This window comes from Plasmodium falciparum (assembly GCF_000002765.6).
Source record: "Plasmodium falciparum 3D7 genome assembly, chromosome: 14".
NCBI classification, from domain to species: domain Eukaryota; phylum Apicomplexa; class Aconoidasida; order Haemosporida; family Plasmodiidae; genus Plasmodium; species Plasmodium falciparum.
Window position 1 is genome coordinate 2,371,883 of NC_037283.1, and position 14,082 is coordinate 2,385,964.

The window sequence follows — 14,082 nt, forward strand, 5'->3', positions numbered from 1 at the left end:
TTATATGTATATAATTTGTTTTATATATAGATATATTGAAATAGAATCTTTTTATATAATAAAATTTTCAAAAAATAATAATTTATTATATGGCTTTTTTTTTACCCTTTAAGTTGTTTATTCTTATTAATAATATAATTAATTGTTTTTAATATATATATATATATATATATATATATATATATATATGTATATATATTTAATTAAATAAACTAATTAAAAAAATTAATTAATAAAAAACCAATTAATATATTATATAATACAAAAAAAAAAAAAAAAAAAAAAAAAAAAAAAAAAGTTAATATTAAAATGAAACAATATATATATATATATATATATATTTAACTTTTTTATTTATATTTGAGTTTTTTTTCAAAATACGATATATAATCATAATCTATTTTTTTAATTTTGTCCATTAAGAACTGGACATCTTCATTTAATATATTCTTATTTGTTTTTAATGTAGTGAATTTTTTTATAAAATGTTCCTTTTTATTATCATCATCATCTGAATTAGATGATTCATTATTTTTTTTTTGTTCATATGTTTCTTCCTCAGAATAAAGGTAATTATATATTTCTTTATCTTTATCTTTTTCTTTGTTTTTGTACACTTCAAATGATTTAGTTGTGTCACTATTGCTTGATGAAAATTTACTTTCGTCATCATCTAACGAGGATAATAATGTTTCGTTTATATTTTTCTTTAATGTATAATTTTTTTTATCATCTTGTAAATTATGTAATTGTTCTTTTTCTAACTTTTCACCACACCTATTATCTTCATCATAGCTATTATCTTCATCATAGCTATTATCTTCATCATAACTATCATCTTCATCATAACTATCATCTTCATCATAGCTATCATCTTCACCACAACTATTAACTTCACCACAACTATTATCTTCATCACAACTATTATCTTCATCACAACTATCATCTTCATCATAACTATCATCTTCATCAAAACTATCAACATTGTTCTTATTAATTATCAGCTTATTATCCCCCTTTACATTATTTTCCTTGTCGTTTTCTTCTTCTATATTAATCATTTCATATTTTCTAAAATTGTTATTTTCATTTTCATCATGTGAATAATCATATTTATGACTTTGCTCTTTTTGCTCATTGGTATTATTTGATGGTTCTCTTAATATATCATCATTTGTATTTATTATATTATCCTCTTTTATTACATCAATTTCTTGTTTCAATTTTATTTTTTTTATGAAAGTACGAATAATAGATATTTGCTCATTATATTTATCTATCGACATATACAAAATATTTTTAAATTCATTTTCTTTACATTCTTGTTGTTTATTTAATTTTTGGACATTCGTTAATTCAATTGTTTTATCATTCATTTTTTTTATATCAATGTTTATATTCATTTTATTTCTTAAGTATACTTCTAAATTATTAATAAGTTGTATTATCCCTTTATTTATATCTTTGTAAAAATTTTGTACTATGACAATTTTTTTTTCAACATCTTTTATTTGTTCATCCTTTTGTAATATTAATTTGTCTATGTCATTTTTTTCCTTTTCTATAGTTTCATTATTTTTTTGGATTATGTCCTTTGCAACTTTTATATAATTATTTAAATGTTCTTTCTTTTCATTACAAGATATAATTAATTCTTTTAATATTATATTTATTCTTTCCCTTTCTAATGTACTGCTTTCTTCTTTATTCGTATATTGTATGGACACCTCAGAATGCTTTTCATTTTCTTTTTGTAGTACTATTTCAAAATCATTTTTCATAAAGTTTAAGATATTTATTTTTTCTTCCAGTTCATTGAGATTAATAGGCTTAGGCGTTCTTTTCTTTTTTTTCTTATTCATTTTTTTTTTTTTTTTTTTTTTGAAATATTATTATAAGTATTGGTTTATATTTATTGTTTCATAGTGAAAAATAATATAAATATATATTAATTTTTAATGTAAGAATAATGATAGGAATAACTAATATTATTGAGTGAAACGGTTACATGTTATAAGTCTATTATATAAATATTATCTTGTCTATATTATAATATATATGTAAACAAAAATATGTATTTATTTTTACATTTGTTTTATAATTACCGAACAATTTAAAAAAACAGAAAGAGGAAAAGAAAAAAAAAAAAAAAAAATGAAAAAAAAAAAGAACTTTAGTTTATTCATGAATATAGCATATAAATATAAAGATATATATATATATATATATATATATATATATTTTACATATTATTTAAATTTAACGTACGGAATAAGACATAGATCCGTATAAAATTTATACCTATGATCAATATAAATATGATTACATTTAAATTCTTTTTCCTTTTTAAATAAGTTGGACATTTTTAAATATTTATTGAATATATTATATTTTTGTTAATCTATAGAAAATAAAGTATAAATGTACACTCCTTCAATTTTTTTCTTTTAACATATACTCTTAATAGTGATAATAATATAAATATAAATAAATAACTATATATATATGTTTACTACTTATTATTGTGTTTTATGAAACACTTATATATATGAAGCTCTTTATATATTATATTAAGATGGTTATATATCAATTTGTATGCATTCCATTTCTTATTTATGTTCTTATGATTTGTTACCAATTGGGTAATCAAAATATACAAGGGAACTAATAAAACAGAAAATCCAAAAAAATATATGTTTTATTAGGAAAAAAAAAATAACAAAAATAAAGTATACATATATATATACATTTAATACATATGTCGAAAAGTGAATGGATACTTTGTCTGATTGGTATACGAGATGAGAAAAAATAATAAAATAAAATATGGTATGATATATGAATAATTTAGGAGAAAAAAAAAAAAAAAAAAAAAAGAGAAAAATAATAAAGATACATATTATTTAATAATGCATTGATATACTTATATATTTAATAATAATCTAAAAAATAATATACTTATTTTTTAATGATATTCATTATTTTAAAATATACTTTTGTTCAGTTTATTTATATGTATGATATAATTTTATCCCTTCAAGTGAAAAAAAAAAAAAAAAAAAAAGCACGTTCTATTATTTAACTCCATATATTTTAAAACAGAAAGAAAAAAAATATATTAATATTTCGTCGACGTTAATGTGTGCAAAAAGGAAAAATTAAAAAAACAAAATATATTTTAAAAGTGTATAATACAAATATATAATACATACATATATTATATATATTATGTATACGTATATATTATATATATATATTATGTATACATATAATAATATATATTTATATACATATATATTATATATATATATATATATAAAAAAAATATAAAAATTATATAACAATAAACGATAATAAATATAATATTATTAATTAGATATGACATTAATATATATATATATACATACATACATATAATATATATTTATTTGATGATAATAAAATAATGGCCGAATTATGTTAGATTTATTACATAAATGAAAGTATAAGAAATTGATAATATATATATAATATATATATGAATATATTTATATATATATAATGTGAAATAATAAATACCGGGTTTTAAAAAAAATAACAAAATAACAATAGCAATAACAATAACAATAACAATAATATTAATAATATAACCAATGAGTAGTATTATATAACGAGCATATATTTTTTTCATTTAAAAAAAAAAAAAAAAAAAAAAAAATGATTAATGAAAACCTCAAAGGAGACATAAAAATTGATAATAAACTAATTGATATACATTTTTTAAATGATAACATAAAAAAGTATGATAGACATAATTTAAGAACTACGTTAAGAAAGTATATACGTGATAATAACAGGTTATTAAATTATTATAAATTTAATGAAGTTGTAAATAATTTTGAAAACTTTAAAAATCTTTTCATTATATATACCAATAGCTTTTTACAAAAGAATAAAATTTTTAATTATACTTTTCGATATTCCAAAATTATAAAATTATTATATTTAAATAAAAAAGGGAAACGGTTAATATATGGAGATAATTATATTAAAGATACAGCATTAAATTTAAATAAAAATGATGCTAGTCAAAAGAAACTTGGTTTCTTATTAGAAAAAAATAAAAACAAAAATGACGAAAATGACAAAAATAATGAAAATAAGAAAAATATAAAAACTAAGGAAAATAAGAAAGATAAGAAAAGTAAGAAAAAAGACAAAATAACACAAGATGAAGTGAAGGATAATTTATGCTTTGATAAAAATGAAGAAAATCCTAAACAGTCATATAATAACAGTGAAGATATAGAAATACATAAATCTATTCCGTCTAATGATGATAATAAAAAAAAAGATTATTTTATAAATTTTAATTATGAACTAAAAGAAAAGGATATAAACAAATTAGAAGATATTATATCACATAGTAATATATCATTACCTACCTTTAGTTATTTTGATATATATTTATTTAGTAATAATAAAAAAATGAAATATGAAATTAATAAAAAGAATATTAAATATATGGATATTAACTCAGTTCTATATTGTTTATATATATCTGTTATCATATCATATATATATTTAAATGATTTCAGAAACGCTTATATGAAATTTTTAGAATATATATATTTTAAAAGAAAATTGAAAAAAATAAGAAAGAACTATAACGAAACTGAAAAAAGAAAGTTAAGATTTGGTAGTTTTATTTCATCAGAATTGAAAAGTAAAATTTATAATTATTATGACGCATTATATGAAAGAAAAGCCTCTGTTATTTTACAGAAGATAAAAATGGACAAAAGTACAAATACAAAAAATTATGAAAAAATTAAAAGGGACAAAAGAAATAAAGAAATAAAAACTGATAAGGATAACAAGAATTCAATTACGAATTTTAATTTAATGAATGGACAAGAAAAACCTAAAGAATTTTCAAAAAATAAATTCAATTTTCTTAAAAAGAAAAAGAAAAAGACCATGAAGATGAAGAAGAAGAATGTTTCTGTTAAACAAGATATAAACGTAATAGACACAAAAATTAATGTAAACAATGATGATAAATATAATGATAAAAGTAATGATAAGGATATAAATATATATAATTCACAACATATGCAGGATGATAACCAACATTTGGATCATAATAATTATGAAGAAGGGAATGAAAAAATGAATGTACAAAATATCAACCTCAGTGAGAAAGATGAAAATGGCAATATAAGTTGTTACAATGAAAAAGAACTTAAAAATAATTTATATAATAATCAATATATAAATTATGATGAAAATGTTGAACATTTACTACACGTTGATAAATTACAAGAATCTAAGTCAAATATAGATCATAAAAAACAAATTGATGATCAAAATTTTATACATTATGGTGTGCATAAAAATGTATATCATAAAGGTCTGCTGTCTAAAAGAAAAAATAAAATAAGTAAGAAAATTTCTTACATAAAAAAATTAGAAAAAGATGAATCGAAAATAGTTTCAAAAAAAAGAAAAACAAGAGAGATTTTAGAGTTAGATGAATATATTTTATACCTAAAAATTAAATATAAAGAAAAGTATATTCAAAATTTAACAAACACCTTAACAACAATATATATAAATGATATATATTTTTATATGAAACGATTTAAATCTATAATGAATATACAACATGATGAAAAGAAAAATATGGTTAAAAAAGAGAGAATATTAAAAAAGTACAGCAAAATAAATGATAAGAAATATTATTCATATAATTATTTTTTTGATGTATTAATATATTTTACATATTTTAAACAAATTAATGTAATTGAAGGATTGTTAATTATGGCTTTTATGTGTAGTAAATTAAATTTTGTTAATATAAGTACATATATTTATAAGAATGTGTATTTATATTTTTATTTTATCTTTGAAAAGTATCAAAAAAAAAATAAGAAAAAGCCATTCCATATAAGACATGAAATTAATAAATTCAGTTCATTTAAAATTAACAAGATGAAAGATATCGATTTTTTGAATGACCATAATAATATATCTATAAAAGATAATCGTCAGATGGAGGACAAAACAAATGATGATAATTATATGAATAAAAATTTATATATAACGAAAAAAAAAAAGAAAAAGGGTAAAATAAATATAAATAAAAAAAAAACTGCAAAAAAAAAAAAAAACAAGAAAAGAAAAATCACACAATTATTTAATGATACAAACAGTAATGAAGATGAAGAAGATGTGAAGACATATGAAAATTTCAATATTTCACAGCATGATAGTTCAGGTAATTATGATATATATAAGAATTATAGTAATAATATTAATGATTGTACAAGGTATAACGGAAATAATGAAAGAGCTATTTATATATATGAATATTTAATTTACCTTTTAAAAGATAATAAGAATTTTTATATGATAAATGATTTTTTAGAAGAAAATAGGTATTTCAAAAATTGTAATTATAACTTTTTAAATAATTATTTTAATATTGCAAATGATTATATAATTGTTGCAACGAAGATAAAAAATGCATTATCGTTGAATAATAAGTATATATTTTATGGTATTAGAAAACATATATTGATTTATTTAAATTTAATAAATTATGTAGAAACAAAATATATATTTTATGAAAATAATTATAATTTAAAAAATTTAGTATATTATTTGTATATAGATAAAATTGTGAAAAGTTACGATTTCAATTTATATACCTATGAAAAAAATTTGTACGTATTAAGAAGAATATTATTTTTTGATAGTAATATAAATATATATCATTTATATAATAATTTTAATATGAATGATAATACATTCAAAAGTATTTTTTATACGATATATGAAAATATAAGTGTGTATGATACTTATTCAATTACATATCAGGATATGGAGCAACAAAATATATGTTTGAATCAGAATGTATATAACAACACAATAGATGATCAAAATATATATATCGATGATGAGAAAAATAAAAAAAAAAAAAAAAATAATAAATATGGAGATATTACAAGTACTACAAATGATAGATATAATAATTATAAAGATAATTTAAATTTCTTTTTTAATTTGAAAATGATCAAGAGGAAGAAAAAAAATGTTGATGATAATATATACCAACCTGTTATAGGTCAAAATGATACATATGATAATAATAATAGAACTTCAGTTCAATTTAATTTTGATAATTTGGAAGATAATAAAAAGGAAGATAATAAAAATGAAGATAATAAAAAGGAAGATAATAAAAAGGAAGATAATAAAAATGAAGATAATAAAAATGAAGATAATAAAAATGAAGATAATAAAAAGGAAGATAATAAAAAGGAAGATAATAAAAATGAAGATAATAAAAATGAAAATAATAATATTGAAGATAATAAAAATGAAAATAATAATATTGAACATAATGATAATAATAGGACAAATAATTTAATGACAGAAAATAATATTTTTAATTATGAAGACAAAGATAAAAATATCAATAGTACAATACCCCATATAGACGATAAAAAAAAAAAGAAAAGAAAAAGTATGTATTTTTTAAATTTTTACAACAAAAAGATATATGAAAAATATAATAAAAGGAATAATTCAGAAATTATCTTAAATACATCATATAATAATATGGATAATATTATAAGAACAAAAAATACTAGAAATAAAAGCTTCTTTGTACCGAAGAAAAGTTCTTATAATATATTTCATAATATAATATCGAAAGGGAACATATATATAAATAATATAAAGAATGAAAAATTTATAAATTATAAATATTTTCCCTTTAATTATTATAAATATTATTATTCATGTGAAGATCTGATGGATTATGTAAAAAATGAAAATTTAAAAACTTATTTGAGTTTTAAAAATAATCAACTTAAATTGTTAATATATAACTTTTTATACCTGTACATGTTTGATGAATATATATATATGCATACACATAAAAAGGATATAAATGAATATTTTAATTTTGTCAATATTTTAAAAAAGAAACAAAAATTAAGATACAGGGTATATCATTTCTTTTCTAAATCAAGCAAAGACATAGGAGATGAAATATCCTATTACAAAAAATATATCAAAGAAAAATATTTAAAGAAAAATAAAAGGAAAGATAATAAAATGTACAATTCAATGTTTAAAGAAAAAGGAATTGATATAAAAATGAAAAAGGATATTTCTTTTAAGGGTACAAATAAAAAGGAAAATGATATATGTCCACGAAATCAAAATTTTTCAAAAAATTTATTGATGAAAGAGCATAAGAATGTGACTGTAAAATCTCTTTTTGTTGATAATAAAAAGAATTATAGTATTAAGAGTATACATTTTTTGAGAGATATTTATAAAAAGAATTATATAAATTATCATATGAAAATTAATATAGAAAAATATGAGCATATATGTTTCTTATTTTTAATCACTGAAATGTTATCTGTAGTATTGTTACCATATATTAATTTTCATATTCCCTTTGTATATATGAAAATTAATAAAAATATAAATGATATGCAATTTACGCAGATGGATAAATTTAGATTTGAAAATAAATGCTATGAGAATGAAAGTGAAGATGATGGTGAGGAAGAAGACCACCAGGAAATAGATATTGAACAAGAAGACATCGGAAGGGGAGATGATGAAGACATCACTCATAATAACAATAATAATAATAATAATAATAGTAATAATAGTAATAATGATATTTCTGCGGTAAGCCTTTTTGATTCTTCAAATATCTCTAAAATGTATAACCCCCAAAATAAGAATAATTTGAATAACCTTCAAGTAAGAAACAAATTAACAGTTTCTAGTACATATAACATGAGAGACGTGAAAAAGAAAGAAAAAAAAAAACTTTTATTATTTAATAAAAAAAAAGGAACCAAAAGTACATTAAAATTGTCTGCAAAAAGAAGTAAAAAAACGTACTATCATAAAAAAGTTACAAGTAATACGAAAAATGAAACATTGTATATACAAAAGTATTGTATACACAATGAAAATAAAATTAAATATACTATAGGAAAAAGAAATTCATCTAATATTTTTAATAGGAGAAAAAATAAAAATAAACAAAATATTATAAGTCACACAAAAAAGAATAATAAAAATAATTTAAGAAAAGACAAGGATAATGCATTATATAAATCACATGATAATAATAATGATAATATTTATTATATTAGTTTATGTAATATGAATAGAATAAATGAGAAATTATGTAAAATAACAAATTTAAATGTAGGTACAAAAAGTATAATAGAACATAATTTTTTATATAATGATTATTACAGTGTAGATATTAATGAATTTAAAAAAATATTTCATAATAAAGGAAAATATTTTCTAATAAAAAAATATGAAAAGATTATTGCTTTAGCATATTTTACTAGATTTAATACATATTTAATCTTTTCATTATATGAAAGAATAGCCATGTTAAATTATTTATATTCTAACTATAATTCTGTTATATCCATTTTAAGATATCTTAATTATATACATTGCAAATTAATTAATAAATATGCCCCTGACCCTTATCGTGATAAAAATAAAAAAAAGAATACGATCGAAAATATTCATAATGATAAATATGAATATAATGAAAATGGTAAAATTTATAAGAATTATAAAAATGATAAAAATGATAAAGATGAAAAAAATATATTTTACTGTGATAATAATTATGAAGGAATAAACAATCCATTAATTGATAATATACGAGTAAATAGTTATGGTACAAATCAATATGTAGAACATAATATATATAAAAGTAATGATATAAATGATAAACCAAATAATACAAATATTTTCTTTTATATGAAAAATGAAGACATACCTTATAATGATTATATATTTAATACATATAGTACGAATTATATAAATGATAGAAAATATATAACAGACGAAAACAATCCACATGTTAATGAAAATGTTTTTGAAAAATTAGCTAATATTAAATCATTTCGTTTTTCTTTATTTTTTGATATATTTTTTGAATTAAAGGTAAATTTTAATCATTTCTTTAATAGTCATATATGTGTACAAAACGGACTCAAATATTTATTTTTTTATATGAAAAACAGTCATAAATTTAATTTAATTATTGATTGTAAGCAAAAGATGAGAAGAATAGCGTATATGAAATTATTTTCTGACAATATAACTAACAAGGAAAAAGAAGAAAATTATGACAACAAAATGTGTGACAACAAAATGTGTGACAACAAAATGTGTGATAACAAAATGTGTGATAAAAGTTCTTATTATTATAATATTTATAAACCAAGAAATAATTTTGAACACACGAACAATAAATATAAAAGCATTCAATATAGTCTACACACTGATGAGCGCATTTTTATAAGAACGAAATCGGGTATTATACTTTCGAAAAAAAATTTCATACATTTGAAAAAAAGTGGTGAGTATATTTTAGATATTAAAGACATATTAAGAGAAGGTAATACACATTATATGCATAAAGAACCTATAAATCATAGAAAAAAAAATGCAAGCAATTCTATGAATGATTTTTCTTTAAATACACATTTGTCTAAAGATTCATTGAAGTATTCAAATGTGCAAAATGATAAATACAATAATATAGGTAATAATAATTATAGTCACAAATTATCAGAACATATAAATGAAAAAGATAGACATAATAAATATAAGAAATATATAACAAATGATATATTTATAAAGAATAAAGAATATATTTTTGAGCATAAATTAGATATGAACAAATTGAGAGGAAGTAAACTTTATTTTATTATTGGTATATCATTATTAAAACAAATAAATACAAATCCTTATTATGATAATATAAAAGAGGTTCATTTTATATATGAAGAAGATGATATGATTAATAAAGAAATAAATATAAATAATATAGTAAAAAATGATTATACTGAATTATTACAATTAAGTTATAAATATATTATGAAAAGTATACATATAGATCCTAATAGTATATTAAATTATTATTATTTATGTATTATTTATTTATATAATCTAAAAATAAATAAGTGCTTATATATTTGTAAAAATTTTTTGATCAGACATAATATTTACGATATGTATACTTTTCCTTTCTTTTTGTTAAGTTTGACTGTAATGAGCTGTAGAACAGTACAAAACAAATCAAAAAAAAAATATACAATAAATTATAATAGTAATAATATAAATATGCAAGATAATTGTAAAGACAAGTACTATTCTATACCTTATAGAGCTAACCAAGAAGAAAGTAAAAACAATAAAATATTATCTCAACATTTAGAACCCTTTCAAAAATATAATAAACAATATGCATCAGAACTTAATAGACTAAAAATAAATTCTCCGCATTTTTTTAATTCTATAACAAATATGAGTGATATATGTAACATGAATAATTCAAATATTTCAAACCATTCAAGTGATTCAAAACATTCAAGTGATACAAACAATTCAAACAAAATATGCAATATAAGTAACATAATAAACTGCAACCTTTTGAAGAATAAGGAAGACGAATTTGTTGTGGAAAAACAAAATGATCAAAAGAACTTAACCGATTTATATACCAATAACAATAAAGATAGTTGCGTGGAAGAAGGCAAGAATAAATTTAAAAAAACAATTTCTTTTTCTGATATCAAGAATAACGATATAAATAATAGTGAATATGAAAGTATGGGAAACGCTATAAATAAAAGTAATTTTAATAATGAAAAAAAGAATGAACGAAAAACATTCGAGGAAAATAAAAAGGCTGTCAGTTTATCAAAGGACAATGATGATTTATATCACAAAAGAGAATTAGTGAACAAGGATTTCCTTGACTTATTAAATAAAGCTATGAACATATTTTCTAATAATTTTCTTTTTCTATATTTATATGTCTATTATATTATTCATTATTTTTCACTTTATGATATATTATTCATATGGGAGAGAAAAAATACCAAAAAAAGGAAGGAATCTAAAACGTATCATCAAAAGACATATTTTCAAAATATGTCCTTAAATAATTTAATCAACAATAATGTTTCAACGTCTCATACGAATAAAGAAAATACTAACCTTTTCAATATTATGAACAAGAAAAACCAAGGAAATAAAAATCTAACAAATTGTATTAAAGAAGAAATTGATAAAATATTATTTTCCATGAAAATATTAGAAGATACGAATTGTAGCGAAAATGATGAAAAAACAATATTTGGTTCATTAGAAAAAAAAAATACAAAAAATAGAAGAAAAGCAAATACTCCAAATATATATCAAACGAATAAAAAGAAAACTGGACAGTGGTATAACAAATTGAATTATTTAAACAACATAAATATAAGTAGTAATTATAATAATAATAATAATAATAATAATAATAATAATACTTATAAAAATAATAATGAATATATTGATATTAGTAATATAAAATTATTACCATGTTGTATACCCATATTGGTTATATTATATAAATATATACATAGAAATATTTGTTCTAAAAAGGAAAAAAATAATTCGGACGTATATATATATTTTCATTTACATAATTTAATGTCTGAAATAAATATAAATAAAATCACATGTGAATTACATAAAAATAATTGTTGTAATGATAGTACAAAAAAGGATCAATTCGATGATAGTAATTGTTTTTTTATATATTCAAAGGAAAATGAAAAAATAATAAATAAAAATAATTTTTTTTATGATAAATTGGAATGTAATACATCCTGGATTAATAGTGAGGATAATGCACTATCAACAAAATATCGTGATGATCACCATAACAATGTAAAAAGAAAAATAAGTGTAAAAAATATATATTTAGAAACTATGGTATGGATAGGTTTAAGCGAGGTTTTCATATATCTAAATGTATGTCCAAAACTTATTATATATTTTTTCCATATAATTAATACCTATATAAATTTTTATTTAAGTTTGAATAAAAATAATAATACATATAACTATGAAAAATGTAATTTTTTTTATAATTTAACTCACCAATTTATGTGTGTCAAGTCTCTATTTCTTTTTTATTTATATTCAAGATGTACAAAGAAAAAAATATATAATAAAAGATTTACCAGAAACAGATATGAATTAAATAATATGCCTGAAATATTACAAAGTTATAATATATATAGTACAAAAAACAACATAATACTAAACAAAGATAACATGACGTCGTTTAAAAATATATATATGAAAATTCTTTTATTCGAGAGAGAAGCACAGAAGTGTAATACATATATGGATGTTTTTGATAACCATCAAATATTGTTAGAAAACAATCATATATGTTTGCAGGATGATCATATTCCAGAATATAATTTTAAATTACCATATCGTACTATAGACAAAAGCAGAACATTGAAATCTAGATTCTGGCCTTTTAAAACTGAAAAGAAAGAATTTAATACTATAAAAAATGATATAAAAGATATAAATAAAAAAGATAAACCTAATGTGGTAGAAAATGTTGAAGATAAACATATGTTATCTGATGATAATAAAAAAAAAGAAAAGAAAAGAAATATAAAGAAACATAAGGAATTAATAAAAAAATTACATTTAGATGAACAGAAATTATTTAATTCATTATTTTATCATAATAGCTTCAATAAAAGACATGAAGAATATAAAATAATAAAAAATATAAAAATATATTTATCCTTAATGACCAAAATATATTATAATAATAGGAAGGTTCAAATTTTATATGCTCGTTATTATTTTTTAAAAGAAAAATATATAAAGGTTATAAGTATCTTATCTTTACTTAATGATCATTATAAAAAAAAAACATATTATTTTAAAAGAGACGAAAAAGGTTATCTGACAAATCTACAAAAAACTAGTAACAAATCAAATAATAAATATTTAAATAATATCTTGTTTTTTCATTTAAATAATCAATCTGATTTTTTATATGAATATTTAAATATCTATATGTATTATCAATCATATATGAAAATAAAAAATTACAAAAAAGCTAATTATTATAAAAATATCTTAAATACTATATTTTTATATTGTCCAATTATACCATTCCATTTCTTCCCATTTATAAATCTTTAAAATTGGTAAAGAAAACAA

The 14,082-nt window shown here is 18.7% G+C and overlaps 2 protein-coding genes across 2 annotated transcripts; one reads left to right on the forward strand and one right to left on the reverse strand.

Moving 5' to 3' along the window:
* Nucleotides 1–350: 350 nt before the first annotated feature.
* PF3D7_1457800 (conserved Plasmodium protein, unknown function) lies at nucleotides 351–1,862 on the reverse strand (the record flags this gene model as incomplete). The annotated part of the gene is made up of 1 exon (XM_001348689.1): nucleotides 351–1,862. One exon carries the CDS (start codon nucleotides 1,860–1,862, stop codon nucleotides 351–353), a length of 1,512 nt encoding a protein of 503 aa, XP_001348725.1.
* Nucleotides 1,863–3,696: 1,834 nt separating this feature from the next.
* PF3D7_1457900 (conserved Plasmodium protein, unknown function) lies at nucleotides 3,697–14,064 on the forward strand (the record flags this gene model as incomplete). Its single annotated transcript, XM_001348690.1, has 1 exon — nucleotides 3,697–14,064. The coding sequence occupies one exon, from the start codon at nucleotides 3,697–3,699 to the stop codon at nucleotides 14,062–14,064; it is 10,368 nt and encodes a 3,455-aa protein (XP_001348726.1).
* Nucleotides 14,065–14,082: the final 18 nt, after the last annotated feature.